This window comes from Nannobrachium achirus (genome assembly GCF_963921795.1).
Source record: "Nannobrachium achirus genome assembly, chromosome: 3".
Taxonomy (NCBI): Eukaryota; Metazoa; Chordata; class Actinopteri; order Myctophiformes; family Myctophidae; genus Nannobrachium; species Nannobrachium achirus.
This window is the reverse complement of record NC_137812.1, coordinates 35,498,758-35,518,189: the sequence shown is the minus strand read 5'-3', so window position 1 is coordinate 35,518,189 and position 19,432 is coordinate 35,498,758. Positions and strand designations below refer to the sequence as shown.

At 46.3% G+C, this 19,432-nt stretch overlaps 1 protein-coding gene across 2 annotated transcripts; it reads left to right on the top strand.

Moving 5' to 3' along the window:
- Nucleotides 1–704: 704 nt before the first annotated feature.
- LOC308281107 (target of Myb1 membrane trafficking protein) lies at nt 705–19,127 on the top strand. Of its 2 annotated transcripts, none has more exons than XM_080721197.1 (15): nt 705–867; nt 9,335–9,419; nt 9,915–9,993; nt 10,100–10,249; nt 10,990–11,124; nt 11,446–11,595; nt 13,356–13,472; nt 13,701–13,834; nt 13,998–14,040; nt 14,324–14,456; nt 15,168–15,240; nt 15,940–16,015; nt 17,016–17,069; nt 17,180–17,222; nt 17,815–19,127. In XM_080721197.1, the coding sequence occupies exons 1-15, from the start codon at nt 795–797 to the stop codon at nt 17,958–17,960; spliced, it is 1,491 nt and encodes a 496-aa protein (XP_080577323.1). In that variant the 5' UTR covers nt 705–794; the 3' UTR covers nt 17,961–19,127. The 2 variants fall into 2 exon arrangements, with proteins under 2 accessions (XP_080577323.1, XP_080577322.1); XM_080721196.1 differs by having other exon boundaries at nt 14,321–14,456.
- Nucleotides 19,128–19,432: the final 305 nt, after the last annotated feature.

Here is a 19,432-nt window from a genome sequence, read left to right as displayed (position 1 = left end):
ATTCTTTCTTGTTTATCCACAAAATGACTTGATAGGCCTATCACAAGTTTTGCAGCAATTTGTAGCAATTGAAGAATTATAAGGCCATAAATGTAGGCTATATTAGCCTATGTATTTGCCCCCTCGTGTAGGCCTATAAAATAAATGTAAATATAAAATGAAATAAAAATGCTAAATAGAAAATAAATAAATGTTTTAAAAAATGGTGCCCAGAAATACCTGTCTGTAAATGGCCCAACCAACATCATTATAAAGAAGAATCAGCCTTTAATGCACTTTCAAAACAGATCCTGGCCCTGGGTCTGGGCAAATAGAAATAAGTAATTTAAAGTCATGTCTAAGTGCAATTAAATATAGGCCTATTAAAAAGACATGATGATGTTTGAACCTTCATTTTTGTTTAGTTTGTAAGCCAACTCAACTCTGCTTCTTAATGTTGCACATTAAGCTATCAGCTGGGGACCCCCCAAAATAATGTTGTTACCCCCCCTGGGGGCCGGGTCCCGAGTCCCGACCCACAGTTTGGGAACCAATATCTGTCACAGGGACTAATGACCAAAGTGTTATAGTTGTGAGCCTGTGGTCTGACTGCACTCTGCGTCTGCGGCGATGGTCTGCGGCCTTTAGTGTATTATCCGCTATTTCCTGGGCTTGGATCTTTCACGTGACCATGAAAACGCAGTGCGCCTGTATCTATTCTGTAGAGGAGGAAATATTGCGTTGTGGACACTTGTTGAGAAGAAGTTTCAACAGACAGTGACTGTGTGTGTTCCTTATCTGTCATCTCTCCGAAGATGTTTTCACTCGGGGATAAAATCGAGTTCTTTATAGGGAGCCCCTTTTCAACGCCTGTCGGTCAGAGAATTGGTGAGTTTGAAATAAACCAGCAGCAGTTGTGCTGCTCTCTCTCTTCTTTTTTTCTTCTTGATTATTTAACGTTTTTTAACGTGTAACGCATATACAATTTTTTTTTTTTTTACTGACCGTACATTTTATAATGTAAGCTGTTTCAATTATACAATAGTCGACGGTTTTTCGTGGTTTCGTTTAAAAACACGCACGATCAACAATTTTGACATAATCTGAAAGTACGTGTTTGTGACCAATAAAAGGAGAGAGGTGGGTCTAAATCGCCGTGATCTCTGATTTGATTCGGTGTTCGGCGTTAAGTGACACCTCTGTTGACCAATCTGATGTTATACGGCCCGGGATACTTTAACTTCCTCAAACAGCTTTGTGCCTTTATTGTAAATGTATACTACACCCATACAGATGTAAGCCGTATTCTATACTTTTTATACAGATTTAAGATACAGATCTCTACAGATGTAACTTTAATTTAAACCCACACAGATGTATTACTGTTAAGTGTAAGTGTAGCCTACAGCCATACAGATGTGCCTTCACTGAAAGTGTAGCCTACATCCAATCCATACAGATGTGCCTTCACTGTGTAAACCTTTAGCTTACTCCCATACAGAGGTAGTCTATCTTTACTATAAACTAAATGACACTCCTAGATGAACGGTAGGTTCCGTACGGAACCATTGTTTACTTAGATATGGAAGGATGACCTCCCACTTGGGTAATGACGCCCCCTGGCGATCATTCAGAGAAACTACTTCAGCTCCCGTACTAACGTAGGTAGGAAGGGCCTGTCACTCAAACCGGAGTGACCCGCCTCCAGGCTATATAAGCCCCCGGAGGCGGAAGTAACATCCTCTTAATACCACTCTCTGCCACATTCAGTGAAACAGAGGGGCATTACGTGGGAGGTCATCCTTCCATATCTAAGTAAACAATGGTTCCGTACGGAACCTACCGTTTACTGTCAATATTCCAGGATGACCTCCCACTTGGGATTCTTAAACTCCCCTCTAAGCCACAACCTACTCTCATACCCCCACACACCCCTCATACGGGTGAGCACAGCCCAAACGGGCGTGACCCATCACCCAGAAGGTCCCAGGCCCACCGGACCTGGGTGTGAAGGCATGAGAAAATAAGGAGAGACCCTGACAGACCGAAGTCCGCCTCATTCAACTAAATGAAAAGGACAAGTCCGCCTTATAAGTAAGACACACTATATAAGGAAAACACAGGGTCCCCCCCAAAATACCCCAGGTGGCTACATGCCCACCTGTGGGAGGGGAAGATCCGACTCCTCTATGACGTAGAGGAGGCAACTGCACCCAGAACCGAATGCGCTAGCGAAGAGGATTCGATATCCAGGTGATAGTAGGCTGCAAAGGTAGAAGGCGAAGACCAATTCGCCGAAACACAAATCTCCTGAACGGAGACTCCCTTTGCCAGTGCCCACGAAGTAGCCACACCTCTAGTGCTATGGGCTTTAAGTGCCGCCGGCACTTCCACACCCGCACTAGAGTAAGCCAGCCTAATAGCATCCACAATCCACCTCGAAAGAGTGGGTCTAGACACCGGCTTTCTGACAAGAACATTGCCCATTTCTACAAAGAGCTGAGAAGAAGCTCTAGAACCAGCAGTCCTGTCACAGTAGGCCTTCAATGCCCTGACAGGACAAAGGCAATTCAGCCGCTCATCCTCCGCCGAGACAAACGGAGGAGGATGAAAAGCCAGAAGAACAACAGGCTCCTTAGGGACCACCATGTTCTTAGGAACAAACTTAAGATGAGGCTTGAGCAACACCTTGAGATCATTGTTCATAAACTGCATGCACTCCGCGGACACCGAGAGAGCTTGCAGGTCACCAACTCTTTTAGCCGTGGCCAAAGCCAGCAAAAGAGCCGTCTTGAAACTCAAAAGTTTCAAAGGCATCCCTACAAGCGGCTCAAAGGGAGCCCGACATAGGCCCCCTAGAACCACCTGCAGATCCCAAACTGGGAACAAAGACCTAGTCACCGGCCTCAAACGTTCAACTCCTTGCATGAACTTGATGACCTCCGGGACTTTAGAAGGTGCCTTGCCCGCCACCCCCAGGTGACAGGCATTAATAGCCGCCAAATACCCCCTAAGGGTAGAAAATGCTAGACCACTTCTCAAGCAGTTCTGCATAAATTCCAGAATTTCCTGGGCTGACGCCACATGAGCCACCACAGGTGGAACACGCGACTCGCACCAGTCCTCAAAGGCATTCCACCTTCCATCATAAGACGCCCTCGTAGAGGGCGCCTTAGCACTCTGAATGGTATCAACCACTTCAGAAGAAAAACCGGCTGCCAGCAGGTTTAACCTTTCACGTGCCAAACCCACAGGTCTAGGACCTGCAGGCCTTGGTGGAAGATCTCCCCCCTGGCCTGACTCAACAGGTCCCTGCACTGAGGCAGCTGCCAACCCGGTTCGCAAAGGAGAGGGGCGATCGCCGATCTCCACGTGCCCTTGTAGGGAGCCACCAGGAGCATCTCCAGACCGAACCTCCTGACTCTCTCCAGAGTGGGTCGGATTAAGTCGAAGGGGGGAAACGCGTACAGTAGACCTCTCGGCCACGTGTGCGCTAAGGCGTCCAACCCCAAGGGAGGACTGCCCTTCACCGCGAAGAACAACGGACACTTCGTATTCTTCGCTGACGCAAACAGGTCCGCCACTGGCTGACCAAACTTGCGAAAAATCTGGCTCACCACCCTGGGGTGGAGAGACCAATCCTCGTAGCGAGGACCTCCCCTGGACAGGAGATCTGCTCCGCTGTTGAGGAGACCTGGGACGTGTGAGGCCCTGATCGACTTGAGGCGCGACAAGCACCAAACCGTCAATTCTCGAGCCAGACGGTCCAGTGGCAACGACGACAGGCCCCCCTGTTTGTTGACATAAAACATGGCCGTCGTATTGTCTGTCCTGACCAGGACGTGACAATGCAAAATCCAAGGCTCGAAATGCTTGAGCGCCAGGAGTATAGCCATCAACTCCAAATAGTTGATGTGACGACCCCTCATCTCCAGAGGCCAAAGCCCCTGCGCTGTGCGCCCCTCGAAAGTGGCTCCCCATCCACTGAGACTGGCGTCTGTCGTGATCGACTTGTGGGAAACCACCTCGCCAATCGAGACTCCGCTGGTGAGGAACCCCTCCACCAGCCACGGAGACAGGGCGATCGCGCAGGAAGGGGAAACCGTAACCTTCTTGTACTTCAAGGAGGGCGGGATCCCGAGGGATAACATCCATCTTTGAAAAGGTCTCATATGAAACCTGCCCAAACGCAACAGATGTACTGCGGAAGCCATCATTCCCGTCAGTACCATGCAACTCCTGTAAGTGACCTCCTGGCCCACTTGAAAGGAGTCGAGACATTCCCGAAACCTGTCCACCCTCTCCTCTGAGAGACGGGCCGACATGTCGGATGAGTCCAGAAGGACCCCAATGAATGTAAGACGACTTGCTGGAGTCAGCATGCTCTTGCCGTGGTTGACTATGAAACCTAAGGCCTTCAGGTGAGCCAAAACCACTTGTGTGTGACGCGCCACTTCGTGGGCGGAGCTCGCTGAAATCATCCAATCGTCGATGTACGTCGCCAACCTGACGCCCTGCCGTCTCAGCGGGGCGATGGCTGCTTCGGTCACTTTCACGAAAACCCTCGGGCTCAGTGACAGACCGAAAGGGAGTACTGTATACTCGTACAGGCGACCCTCGAAGGCGAACCGAAGGAATTTCCTGTGTGGGGGATAAATCTGGACGTGCTGATAAGCATCCTTCAGATCCACTGAACAGTGGAAATCCCCTTGCCTGACCGACCGTAACATGGTGGGTACTGTTAGCATCCTGAAAACGTACTTCTTCAGGTACACGTTTAGTGCCTTTAGGTCCAGGATGGGACGTAGCCCCCCCCCCTTTTTGGGCACCAGGAAATAACGGCTCCAAAATCCCATGCGGGATTGGGTCCTGTCCAGCTCCACTATAGCACCCTTGCTTAGCAATGAGCTGATCTCTTCTCTCAAAAGACTTGCTTTTAAACCACGTGCTCTGGTATGAATAACCCTGCTCGAAAGCGGGGGTATGTCTGCGAACTGTAACCTGTAACCCCTGGTTATCGTTCGAAATACCCAATGGCTCGGGTTGCATAACTTCCACTGGCGCGCACAGCGTGCTAGCGTGTTTTGAGCGAGAGAAACCCCACCACTGTGCTTCCGTGACGGCGGAGCTTTTTGGCGGCCGGACCGGAAGTGGGGAACCTGCGTATCCGTATCCGGAACGACCGGATGCGGAGCGCAAGGGTTCAATAGGCCGCATGGCGGAAACACCTTCTGGTTGTACCGCTTGACTAGCGGAGCTATTTTGCGGCGGGACCGGAAGTGGGGAACCTGCGTATCCGTATCCGGAACACCCGGATGCGGAGCGCAGGGGTTCAATAGGCCGCAAGGTGGGAACACCTTCCGATTGTACCGCTTGACTAGCGGAGCTCTTTTGCGGCCGGACCGGAAGCGGGGAGCTAGCGAATCCGTATCCGGTGAAACCGGAAGCGTTCGGTTTTGGCTCGATAGAGCGACAGGAAGAGCAAAGCGATTCGACTGATAAACAGACTCGCCCACAACTAAAGCATTCTCCCCTGACAGGAGAGGAACTTTTACGTTTAATACCTGCTCTAAGGCCTTTATGCTTGTCCCTTGACCCGGGCTCATAGTAGGCCGACAGAATTTCTGACTCAAGGTTAAATTCATAGCATCGCTCACGCGAGGGAAAATCCACTCGCGCGCATGAGGAACCATATAATTGTTTGACGTTAACATTACTGGTTGTTGATAAAACCTCTGACTGATTAAAGAGTCCTGACGGGACTCCATCATTCTTACAGGAGGCATGCATAAAGGATTCATATTGTCGACGCGAGGGATATCCCACTCGCGCGCTTGAGGAACCACATAATTGTTTGACATTAACATTACTGGTTTCTGATAAAACCTGTGATTGATTATCGAGTCCTGACAGGACTTCATCATTACTACAGGAGGCATGCACGATGGGGTCGTCTGTGCTAGTGCGAGAGAGTTGGACAGAGACAGACTTTGTTCTTTCAACATGTTTATTGCCGACACAGGAGGCATCAAAATTAACATTTTCATTTCCCCGACACGGGGTACCGAAAAACGCCCTCGTTTGGGGGGAGGGGGACCGAGAGACACCTCGGACCCCCGCCCCAGCACAATTCCCCTCTTCAGAGTGTCATTTGCGCTGTCCCCTACCGCGGCCACCGCGGTATGAAGACTGCTGCCTGCCATCCTTGGACGGGCGGCGCGGCTGAGCGCGCTCGGGAACCACAGCCTTGGTGCGGGGCCTGTCAGGCGCCCTGGCTGCAGAGGCTCCCCTGGAGGAAGACGAGTGCTTCTTAAAAGAAGCAGAGCGGCCCCTTTCCTTGGCGCGGGAGGAGCGGGACGTCCTCCTAGCTTGCTGCGGTTCATCCTGTGGCACTGTGGTGGACTCGACGATGTCCTTAGCCGCCTTGAAGAAGGTAACTCTACCCTGCAGCAGCTCCAAGCCCCCACCCATGAGGGTGGTGGGACTGTTCTCCATATTTATGAGAGACTTGTACATCTCCCCGCGAGGACCTAGAGGCTTCTCGCCCACGTCCCTCTTAGGCTCGAGGTCGACATAGTCGAGCCAGCGGGCTCTCTCAGACTGGAGGTTGTAGTCCATGGACCTGCCCATCCACTTAACCGCATGCCAATTGACCTTCAGCATGATGTCAAATAGAGTGTTCAGTTCAGCTGTGTGCTCCCCCGTGGGCAGACCTTTGACCAGGTCCTTGGTGGAAGCGAGCAAGAGCTGGATCAGATTTAGGTCCTTAGCGGCCAGAGCAGCGGACCGGTAGGCGTTACGAGCCCTGTCCGACTGCAGCTTGTCCTCCAGGACAGTGAACCCCGGCGGGTTGGTGCCGACGGGGCCAACAAACGGCCCGTTTTTAGCCGTGCCTACATCTTTGTACTGGGGTCTGACGGAACTCAGAAAAGATTGTGCCAACAGGTGGTCCAGGTTAGGGCAGGTGGACATGCCTGCCTCCGCACCGCCCACCAAATCCAGCACAGAGAAAGGCAGCTTCCTGGGGTCTTTATGTGTCTTCCATGAGGAATGGAGGGCCTTGGTGAAACCTTTCACCAGCGGCAGCCTGGAGAGGACATACGGGGCGGGAACCGAAGGCTCCTGCCCGGGCATTTCATCATCATCCTCTGCCTCTTCAGAGGGGAGAGGAGGTGGCAACTCCTCTCCAACTCTGGCCAGAGCTCTCATGTAGACTGTGAGATGATCCAGCATTTCTGCTGCAGAATCGACGTCCTCTGCTCCCGCTTCACTCGCTTGACTGGCGGGTGGAGGGGCAGTGGTGCCTGAGGAGGCCTGGGAGCTCCCTGCGGCGTCCAGTTGACGTGCTGGAGCCGCAGGGGCATTACCTTTCACAGTGACCGTGAGTCGAGAACCCTCGTCCTCGACGGAGTCCTCCTCCTCCTCGGCCGTGTATCCAGAGTATTCAGAACCAGAACCCTCGCTCTGACCGGAGCTCAGGTCCGACTCTCGCCTGAAGGTCTGGACTGTTTTGGTGATGCTCACGTCGAGGGGGACGTCCCCGACGGTCACATCCAAGCGTTTCTTTTTGGGCACCGCGCCCGAAGGGGAAAAGGCTACCGGAGATTTCGTCTGGGTGTTAGCCTTCTTGGTCGCCTTCTTAGCGGCGACTTCACCAGACCCGCCAGCTCCAGTGACAGTGGAGCTAGCTGCGGTCGGTTGCGCGGCAGGCGGTGTCTCATGTAGCACGGCGCCATCTTGACTTGGAATGGCGCGCTGGTTGTCAAGCGGATCTCCGGAAGGCAGCGCCGCACCTTGACCAACGGTGCGGGCCGCCTGGGGAAGGAAAGACTGGGCTGTGGGGTTGAGAGCAGTGGACCCACCTGGTGGAGCGCAGGCCCCGAGGCCTGCCCTGGCTAGGAAGAACCGGTGTATCAGTACATCGTGGTCGTAGGCCACGCAGCAGTCACAGAAAGGTCCTGCTCTCCCCTGAGGACTCAGTGCAGAGAAGGCGTGTGCAACGCCCATGCAGCCGACACAGAGATGGTGAAGATCCTGTCCGTCGATGAGTCCTGGACAGCCTGGACATTGCCTCGGCAGGAAGGCCAGAGGATCCATGGCGAAGCACTGTAGATAGAGTTAACCAGAAGCAGACGAGCTAACAAGCTAACGGCTAAGGCTAGGCCACGCTTGATTCGGGCAGGGCCTGAACAAGCGGTGAGCAGTGTAGCTAACGTTAACAATAGCAGACGAGCTAACAAGCTAACGGCTAATGCTATGCCACGCTTGCTTCGGCGGAGGCCTGAACAAGCAGTAATAATCCTTTGTTATAAAAGGAAATAACCGTCGATTTAGGACGGAACAAGAATAAGTATTCTTAAGTACGGGTTAATTCAACACTCGCCAGTGGGCGACTCCTAATGCCACCGCTTTAGGCTAATGCGCGAAGAATAATAATACAAAGGCTGAGTTTCAACTTATCTGAATGTGATATCGCAGAGAGTGAAAAGAGGATGTTACTTCCGCCTCCGGGGGCTTATATAGCCTGGAGGCGGGTCACTCCGGTTTGAGTGACAGGCCCTTCCTACCTACGTTAGTACGGGAGCTGAAGTAGTTTCTCTGAATGATCGCCAGGGGGCGTCATTACCCAAGTGGGAGGTCATCCTGGAATATTGACAGTAAACGCTGTTTCCCGGCCCCAACCACACAGCATTTTCAGTAGTTGGCTTATATTCATATGACAAGTTGCTTTATTAACAGCAGTATCGAAAAGGCATTTAATGCGTTGGTGACGACAGAAGCCTGGTCCATTGTAACCAGATGACGATGTGTATTTGGGCTAAAATGGCCTCTTGAGCTGTCAAATGATGCTGTTAGACGACACCATCCTCGCATCATCTCCAATATAGGCCATCGCTTCCCCTGCTCACTTTCTATCACACATTAATGCCACAAATGCTTCAGCTACCTCTGAGCCCATCAGCCCAATGTGAACAGAAGCAGCTGACAGTCACATGAAACAGTTGTGAAGCAAAAAGGAGGGAGGGGGTAAAAGGGATTGAGAGGCAGAGGTGAGAGTGTGTACTAGGGGGGAAGGGAATAGTACAGAGAGGAAAGGAATGAAGGAGATTTGGAGAATTATGAGCAGCACACGTGATAACAGAAAGCTGGCTTTGGCCACTGAGTTGTATGAAGGAAAATGCTTGTTTGGTCTTTCATAGTAGCCTATATCTTGTGGTGTATAAGCCCCAAGTCTCAACAGCGTCTCATTTGTTTTTCCTGTTTATCGGCTATGTTCTTCATAATGCAGGATGAATAGACACTGTTGTTCCCCTCTATCTCTACTTGTTGAATTTCATAACATCTGTGTTTACAGAGAGAGCGACCAATGCTCTTCTGCAGTCTGAAGACTGGGGTCTTAACATGGAGATCTGTGACATCATCAATGAGACAGATGAGGGGTAGGCATGGCACAGCTGGCACCAGATTTTTATGTTATGAATTTATGATTGGTCAGTTTCACTACCGTTACAGACTACATTGTACTGCGTGGCCTCTGTGATATTTGATATCTTAATTTTCCAAAGTAACAAATAAATACATCTTAAAAGCCTTGACATGACATGTTTAATTTTTGCCAGTTTTGAGCATCAGCTGCAAACTGTAGCCATCTGGTCTTTTCAGTTTGTTAACTATGAACAATTTATTAAAACAAATAATGTGTGTTCACTGTTCAATATGTACAATAATTGAATTGGATTTGGATATCTTTCATGTAAGCATGATAATTGATAATTATATTTCAGAAAGGAGCTGTAAATTATACAGGTTTGATCCCAGATCAAAGTGCAGACATATTTTTACATGATTATGTCTGCACAAGAGTAATCAGTGTTTCCTGAGAAATTATTGGTGAATTGAGTATAAAAGTAGGTTGTTTTTCCTTATTTTATCAGACCCAGAGATGCAATCAAAGCTATAAAGAAGAGAATTGTGGATAACAAGAACTTCAGAGAGATCATGCTTTCTCTTACAGTGAGTAAATGTTTATCTGCTTATTGGGTTTCAGGCTGTACATATAATAAAGGTTCTCCATTTGAATTGTATTCCATTTGCATCTTTCTTATTCATTGATTGATAGGTTCTAGAGACTTGTGTGAAGAACTGTGGCCACCGGTTCCATGTTCTGGTGGCATCCCAGGAGTTTGTTGAAGGGGTTCTGGTCCGATCAATCCTGCCCAAGTACAACCCTCCTGGGGCTCTCCATGAGAGGGTTCTCAGCCTAATACAGGTGGGTGATCATTACCATAGCTCTTTACAGCGCTACACAGCAGTGGTTCTCAAACATTTTCATGTCAAGGACCCACAAAGTCATATGCATTTGGCCGCGGACCCTGCCATTTTGTGCCCCCATAAGAGATTTTGTCAACATTTGTCAATATTTTTTTCGGGAAGAAATCGAATAGCCCGAAACTGTTCCTCATTTTGCTGGGGACCCGCTGGAACCCTCTCAAGCACCCCTGGGGGTCCATTGACCCCACTTGAGAACCACTACTACCTGTACATACAGTATGGCTCAAAAGCTCTGACAGTTGGTTCAGGTGGGATTTTTTTTTTCTTGGGAAAATATGACATGGTTGTTGTTAGAGCTTTGCTCATGTGTGTTCACAACTTTACCTATACTTTAGTTATTATCTAGGGTTATAACAGTTAATCAAACTAATCAATTATGAATTAAAATTAAATTGTGGTATTTTTTTACTTTACTATTTTCAATTATTTTACTTCTACTCCACAACATCACAGAGGCAAATATTGTACTTTTATTCCACAACTATTATTTGAAAAGTTTAGTCACTAGTTTCTAGGTTTTTAATATTATGACATGATATTATTACTCAGTGGCCTTGAAAGTATCAAATATACAAGCTCATGTCATGATATGAGCAAATAAAAAATGTCAGTACTTCTTCCACCACTGCATGATATTCTCTCTGTCTCTTTCTCTCTGTATGTCTCTGTCACTCTCAGTCCTGGGCTGATGCATTCCGTAGTTCCTCCTCTCTGTCAGGGGTTGTGTCTGTATACGAGGACCTGAGGCGGCGAGGCCTGGAGTTCCCCATGACAGACCTTGATGCTCTCTCCCCCATCCACACTCCAAACAGAGTGAGTCTGTCTGCTGCCTAGAATGCAGCCTATAATGTCTCTGATGCTCTCCTGCCTTTAATGACTAATTAAACCACCACTTCACCCTGTGTTATACTTCTACAAGCTCACAACCCATTTTGCTACTTTTACACCACACTGTGAATACGACAGTAGGGCATTCATTTTAGATAAAAAACATAAAATGATGAAATATGACGATACAAGGTTTATGCCCGACTGCGATATACATACACAGCTACAACATTTATCAGACGTTCTTATCTTACATCCATGCATGTAAATATTTCACAGTAACCTATACGTGTCTTCATCTTGCAGAGCATTCCAGAAAATGGCTCTCCTGAAACAGCCCCTACAACTGTCCCTCTGCACCAGCCCCAGCAACAAGCCCCTCCCCCTGCTGCTACTCCAAGGACTTTGTCCCCGGTGGAGCCCAGTGATCGGCCCGTCTCCATCACTACTGAGCAGGTACTTACTGCAGAGATAAACTCGGTTATTTTATACAAGGTTTCTTTGGTAGACTGTTTTTGCACCCTCAGTCAGGACCAGAGAAGCACTGATGTTTAGAACAACCTTGACAGACATATAGTTTGGCAGGTGTACAGCCATCACTTTCCTCTGGAGTCATGACAGCAGAAACATCAGATGGTTGGTCTGTGGACATCCAAAATGTGCCAAAAGAGGATCCCAGTACATGCGGGAGACGGAAACGGTGCAGATGTTTGCTTTTGGTTCCATAATGGTAGTCTTCAGCATTAGGGTATACGGTCAAATAGGCTGAAAAGAGGTTGTTGAACTAGCTCTCAACTCTGTAGGTAAGTCGCATTCTTCCAACCAAAACCAAATCCTACAGTAAATCAAATTAGATGAAGCTTATCTAGGTTGCTGCTTAGCAGAAATGGAAATTTTATGATATATTTTCGTGAACTAAAATGACAGTCAGTTGATAGCTTTCGTTCATGGTTTTATTTACAGATTTTATGTAGCATAGAGCGTACTGTATGTTCCTTCTGGACAGGCACCCTGACCAACCTGTAGGAGTCACTAGTGCAGAGTAGCAACAGAGAGATCGCCCTCCCCGCCTGGCTTACCTCCAGCGAACATGGCCAATTGTATTGGTTTGAATGCGTGGCCAAGATGGAGTTACCAGCGGTCCGGGCTATGCCTGACAGTGGGTCGTGGGTTCAAGTCCCGATCCCGACGATCTTCGCTGCGCGTCACTCCCCATCTCTCTCCCCATTAATGTCAGTCTACTGTATACTATCGATAAAAGCAGAAAAAGGCCAAAAACATCTGAGAAAAAACAACAAAAAAGCCATGACATACTGTACCATGACAATACCCAAACACACACAGTAAGAACACTTGCCTGTTTTTGTGGTGTGCTGTCTATAACAGGGGACTGTGTGTGTGTGTGTGTGTGTGTGTGTGTGTGTGTGTGTGTGTGTGTGTGTGTGTGTGTGTGTGTGTGTGTGTGTGTGTGTGTGTGTGTGTGTGTGTGTGTGTGTGTGTGTGTGTGTGTGTGTGTGTGTGTGTGTGTGTGTGTGTGTGTGTGCGCGCGCTTGTGTGTGCGCGCGCGCTTGTGTGTGGTCTGTTTTTTTTAACAGATGTTTCATAGTTTTTGAAATATTTAACTAGAATTCTATTATGGAAGTCTCTGATAAGGCTGAAACCTTGCCCAGATGTAGAGTCATATCTCATATATCATAGATACTGTATATCATTGACAACTGACATCATAGATTACTGCTGTCACAGGCTGGCCACATGAAGTACGAGATACACATTGTGTATGCAACATTTTATTTATACAGATCTCAGATGAGTCAGTTAGAGAACCAGTCCAAAAACACATTCACATCAGTCTTAATAATAACTAAAGAAAAATATTTATTTTATTCCAGGAATTCATCATGGCTGCTCTCACATTGAACGCTGACATTGTCCAGTTTTGTTTTCTTTTTGATGCTGTGCATAAGAGGGAGACACATTCTCCTGTCTAATTTCTCTAACAATTTGGCAAGCGTCACACTTTTAGGACTTGGATGCACTTCTAAGCTAAATCCATCAATCTTAAAAAGCATTTTAAACAGCCCTCCGCTTCCAAATACACAAACAATGCACACATGATACTAATGACGGTAACACTGTACGATTGCTGCTGATTCTTGTCATTCTTCTTGAATGTGTATTTTATTTTGGCTGTTTTTTTATGTTTCTGTTGCCAGGAGCAGAAACTGAGAGCTGATCTGGCAATGGTGAATTGTAACCTCACAGTGATGACTGACATGTTGAACCAGCTTACACCTGGAGGCAGCCAACAGGAGGATAAAGAGCTTCTACAGGTGCGTGTGCAGTGCACAGTACGTGCGTGCATGCTATGTCTTTAAAATCATGTGATCTTAGTTGGAACACAACCTCGATTGTAATGTTAATTTCGCATGTATTATTTTATTACATAGCAAAGTTTCAAGTAAAAAATAACTAGCAACACAGTCATACGACAAAGTTTAAATTAGGCATTAGAGGCCTCCTTCCCTCCTCATCTACCTTTGGTCCTTCTGTCAAAGCAGCAGTTGTATTCGGTGTGTAAGCGCATGCAGAGCAGAGTGGTGGAGCTAATCCCTCGGTTGTTGGATGAGAGACTGATCGGAGAGCTGCTGGTGGTCAATGACGACCTCAATAATACCTTCATCCGCTATGAGAGGTTTGCTCTTTTTTTTCCTTTTTTTCTTGCAACATGTCTTTGTATATATCCCAGGTGGGAATTTAAATATACACCATGCCGTTGCATGTGGTATGTGTTATCTTAATCTCTTTTAAATTGACACACTTACAGTAAGACATTTCTGCACAACATTGTGTTTTAGATTTGAGAGGCTTTCTAAGGCACAGAGCACAGCCCCAGAACTGGTGAGAAAAGTCATCTTTCACTTCTCTTGTTTACATGTATATCATGTTGCTTTCATGGGTCACGAAGGGGAACTAAATTCAAGTGAATAACGTACTGACGCACAAGCACACTTTTACTGTGTGTGTGTGTGTGTGTGTGTGTGTGTGTGTGTGTGTGTGTGTGTGTGTGTGTGTGTGTGTGTGTGTGTGTGTGTGTGTGTGTGTGTGTGTGTGTGTGTGTGTGTGTGTGTGTGTGTGTGTGTGTGTGTGTGTAATTGTATTTCTATCCATCTATCTCCAGCAGGACCCTGTCAGTAGCCCCAAGCTCATTGACCTCACTCCCAGCCTTCAGACTCTCAGCCAACCAGCAGTCATCAGTACAACCAGCCAGCCCTCAGTTAGCACACCAGCCAATCAGTGTCAGGAAGCCAAACACAGTGAGTAACTGTTTTACGTCTCCGCCAGGCCGAAGGCATGGCCTAGACTATGTTTTGCACCCTGTCTGTCCGTCCGTCCGTCCGTCCGTCCGTCTATTCTTCCCGTCTGTGAACAACTAATCTCCGGCACCCTTGGCTTTCTCTCGCAACAAAACTGCGATCTCAGAGCAGAACCTCTGCCCCAAATTTTTAACATGGGCCAATTTTGGTTGACAGGCAGATGTTGGTACCTGCAGGGCATTTCTGCCTGACGCACCTCCGACGGTGCCTAAGTCCCAGCTGCAGAGGCTTCAGCTGGGAGCCATCCTGGCCTGGTGTTTTGCCCTATGCTGTTATAGCGCCACCAGGAAGCAGATTTTTGCTAAAAGTTTTGACATTACTCAAATCAGTACATTATCTCTGGTCAAGTGACCAGGACGGATCTGTCAGATTTTTCATATTCCATCCTGATTGGTGTATTCCAAACATTGCTGGCCCACAATTAGCTACCTGATGGAGACCTGTGCTGACCTGGTGGATACCTGTGTTGAAAAAAGAAATATATATATTTAAAAAATGCGCTTCAAGATTGATATGATTAATCAAAAAAGCCATAGATAGAATATTCGCTAAGAAAATAATCGATAGTTGCAGCCCTACAGAACAAAGCATTAAAAAAGCTATGTACAGTATCATCATCGCATTTTAAGATATGATTGTCTCCTCTTCCAGGTGTGGCCGAGGAAGAGGAGTTTGACATGTTCGCACAGACGAGGAGCAGCTCCCTGGCTGACCAGAGGAAAAGGTACCGTCGCCAGAAACCTGTGTGTGCCATCAGACTATGATGATAGTTCATGCCACTCATGCTCAGTGGTGGTAGTTTTACTTAACTCATTCGTAGTTTACGGCCGAGGAGCCCGAAGATATTTCTATGTCTTTCACTGCTGGCTTCTCCTACCTGTTAACACGGGCGCTCATCCAGTTCCCATCGTGCGTGATCGGACACTGCTATGCATCGTGTGTTCGCGTATTCCATCAGCTTCTCAGATCCTTTTAAATTTTTTCAATTGATCAATAAGTTCTCCGTCTGTAAGCCGCGGTGTTTACACAGAAAGCTAACGGGCCAAAATAGAGCACGGACCATCTGCTTCCGGTTAACGGTCTCAATGTTAACTGGTCCGCTCAATAATGTGTCCGTGTAGAAACCGATCACGGAGCATTAGTTCCGGCCTATTTTAGTTCCGCTTCGATAAAAACATTTCTTTTAATTAAAGCTTATTAAATCTTCGGGTTCCTCGGGCATGGCAGAGAAGGGGTACAAAGGGGAAGTTTTTTGGCAGAGGTTGAGTTAACTTGAGCATTTCCAATTTTCAATCATTTTACTTCTACTCCACTACATCTCAGAGGAAAATATTGTTTGATTGTTTCTACATTGCAGTGTTGATACTTTTACTTAAGTACTTTTTCCACCACTGCTCACGCTGTATGTTGTATCTTGTTCCAGCGTACGGTACGAGGACCCTGGAGCGGTGGAGGGCCTAGCTGGGGCCCTGGACACCAGGTTACAGGTCACTGGAGCGGTAGGTCCTACACATAGACACAACTAAGCTAGAACAGTGGTTCTCAACCTTTTCAAGTTGTGACCCCCTGAAATAATCATGGGGACCCCCCACCCTGACAAGCATTTGGATAGTTTGACTCGTTTCAACAATAAATGTGGGGAGAAAAACGCCTTGCCCTGTAGATCAGCTATTTTCAAAAATGTTGCCTCTTTCGTATATTATTTGACAATTAGGCTAACGTTTGACCAGTTTTTATAGTGTAGTTTGTTGATTACTTCTGCAGTAATGGTATTTCTTCTCAATTTGGTATAAAAATGAAGGTCTTAACTAGTTCAGTGCCAAACGACTTTCAGATCAACTATCTCACTATGGACTTCCCTGCCAAACGACTTAAATCGACTTTTACTTTTACCAAAAATGATTTTTGATTTTTTTTGATTTTTTATTTTTTTGGACCCCATTAAATCTAGTAAACATGATTTCAATCGCGATTTTGTATGTTCCACCCCCCATACAACCCCATCTTTCATACAGGGCAGCCATCTTTGCTTACATAACATGTAAAACATAATGGCTATTTTCTCAAGAATGCCTGAACGGATTTCCAATCTGATTTTTTTGTTTGAAAGCTGTGAACAGCCTGCACAAACATGGTGCATGATCTGTGCATGGGCGTGCATGATCTGTGCACTATAAATTACATGGAAGTCTATGGAGATTTATGGCAATATGAGCCAAAAAGCCCATATTTAATTGGCAGGGAGCGAGTTAAAAGTCTTTAAATTGACACTTTACTGTCATCATACTGTCCCGACCCACAGGTTCAGAACCACTGGGCTAGAGTTAAATGTTCCCACTAAGTGAAAATGAAATACTTTTGTTTTAGTGACACAAACAGACAAGTCTTTGCTCTTCTTCCTTAAAGACCGCACTAATGCAACTTGCAACTGCCATTGGGGATAACTTGCAAGGAGTTGCATTGTGGACTGGCCTTTACTCTTGTCTCTTGTTCTCTTAGATGCCACCAGCCTCTACGTTGGACGATATTGACAGATGGTTATCTTCAGATATGGTGAGACATTACATTTCCACCCATGTATAATGGCATTGGTGACTATTTAAAAGATACGCTTTTGGATATGTGGTGTGTGTAATCTACGTGGTTTTCCGTGTTTGAAATAGCAAGATAACCAGCCTGCAGTAAGTGAAGGCGTGTCCAGTGAAGGTAAGCAGTGCTTGTCCAAGCCTTTCTATCACTGTCATTTTAGTGCAGTGTTTCTCAACCACTGTGCCTGGGGACCTTTGGTGTGCCCCTGAGAAGGTTCAAGTGTGCCCCTTGGAACTGCTTGAAAGCCAGTATTGTATTTATCATTTTAAAAATGATTTAAACTAGTGAAAACAGCCGATCTACAAGCACACAACCGCGAGGCGTTGTGTGCTTGTAGATCTGCTGTTTTCACTACTGTTGTGCGACAGCCTTGTATGATGAAGCAGGGCTTTACTTTGCGAAGAAACGTACACATTTGACACTTGGAGATACAAGGTTTCTTCCTGACAGTGATGATAATTACACCCACGTATTATGTTGGTGTGCCCATGGATTCTTGGGGCATGAAAAGTGTGCCCATGCAGAAAAAGGTTTGAGAAACACTGTTTTAGTGCAAGCTACAGTACAGACTGGCACTGCATATATTCATTGTAGTTATTTCTATTCTCTCTCTCTTTTTTCAATTTACAATAATGTACTGTTAAGGCATTTAGCAGATGCTCACTCTCTCTCAATCTTTTTTCCCCTCTTATCTATCTCTTTCATTTAGACTTTGACAAGTTTCTAGATGACAGGGCGAACGTTGCAGACTATAGTAGCCGTACGCCCCCCACCGTGCCCCCACTCACATCTAGAAAACCTGCACAATCAACTCGGCAACAAGAAAAATCACATGACCAATTGTTTTCTCTCTGAAACTGGAGCCACACAAAAGCAGTGAACTTTCAGGTCAGAGTACAGATGTCATCCGCAGGAGTCACATACACACACACATATTGTGTTTGTCAGATTTGTACAAATGTCCCATTTGAATTCTTGTTTCTGCTCATGTGCTCGATAACATTCTGAAGTTTTGTAGTATTTTCTTTTTCTGTGCACTGTACCCTGCTACTTTTATATTTATTTAATATAATCACAGGTGCACAGATGTATCACTCTTTATAGCATGTAAATGTTGAATTTGGTAAAACCTGATTCTGCAATAATAATAATTCTGACACAAATCAACCAAATAAATAATTTCCAAGCTATTTCTGCTGTTTTGTAATATTAAAGGAGTAGTTCACCCCCAAAATGCCTTTTTTTCCTATTGATTACTCGTGCCATTCAGACTTGAGTTCAATGATATTTTTTTTTGTATTTGTCACATTCCTAAGACACAAATTGGATTTTAGTAAATTTATCCCCATTGATTCCGGATGGGGACCCAAATGCATTCGGGTCCCCATCCGGAATCAGTGGGGGTAAATTTATTGTAATCAAATTATCGTCTTAGGAATGAGACAAAAAACTAAAAATATTATTGAACTCAAGTCTCTATGGGGTGAGTAATCAATAGCAAAAAAAGCCATTTTGGGGGTGAACTACTCCTTTAAAGCTGCACTATGTTTTCAGCACAAGTCCTGAAAATATAATTTACCGTTGAGCTAATATAAATAGAGCCTGCCTGCTTGCTCAGGGGATGAATTGAATCTTGACCATCGGGTCAAAATTTGTGTCAGATCCTTTATCTAGGTGAGACGAGACCTTTTGACATGATCTCAAGGTCTCAATAGAAGAGCTGGGAGACAAAATACAACCCCAATTGTATACATTATATTGTATTAACATACTCTAGTCTACCATGCAGACAAAATTAAATTGTATTAATTAAAACAAAGGTACATAGTGCCGCTTTAACTTCTTTATGTGAAATATATTTATAAAACCTATTATGACGAGATAAACAAAGCTGGTATTTGTACAAATGTTTACAAGTGCTCGTTGAATATCTGTTTGACATGTGCAAAGTATGGCTTTGAAGGGAGGGGTAGAAGGAGATAATTTCTTGTAGCCTTGAATAAATCTACAGTTGCACTGATATACGAATGTTTAGTCTGGACTATTATTCAGACTGATGTGAATGTGTTATTGGATTGTTCTCTAACTCACCATGGGTCTGTGTGTACAGAATGAGAATGTTGAGTACTGATGGACACGCTGACACAGGTCAGCCAAATAGACATCACATTATGTCTCTTATCTCCGCCAGGACAGACGGCTGAAGGCCTGTGTGTGTGTGTGTGTGTGTGTGTGTGTGTGTGTGTGTGTGTGTGTGTGTGTGTGTGTGTGTGTGTGTGTGTGTGTGTGTGTGTGTGTGTGTGTGTGTGTGTGTGTGTGTGTGTGTG

Bases quoted from the DNA above. Each gene is read 5' to 3' on its own strand.
- LOC308281107 (XM_080721196.1), top strand. From the start codon at position 795: ATGTTTTCACTCGGGGATAAAATCGAGTTCTTTATAGGGAGCCCCTTT. The intron at 14,041-14,320 runs GTGAGAAAAGTC...ATCTATCTCCAG, and splicing joins AGAGCACAGCCCCAGAACTG to CAGGACCCTGTCAGTAGCCC. The intron at 15,241-15,939 runs GTACCGTCGCCA...ATCTTGTTCCAG, and splicing joins CTGGCTGACCAGAGGAAAAG to CGTACGGTACGAGGACCCTG.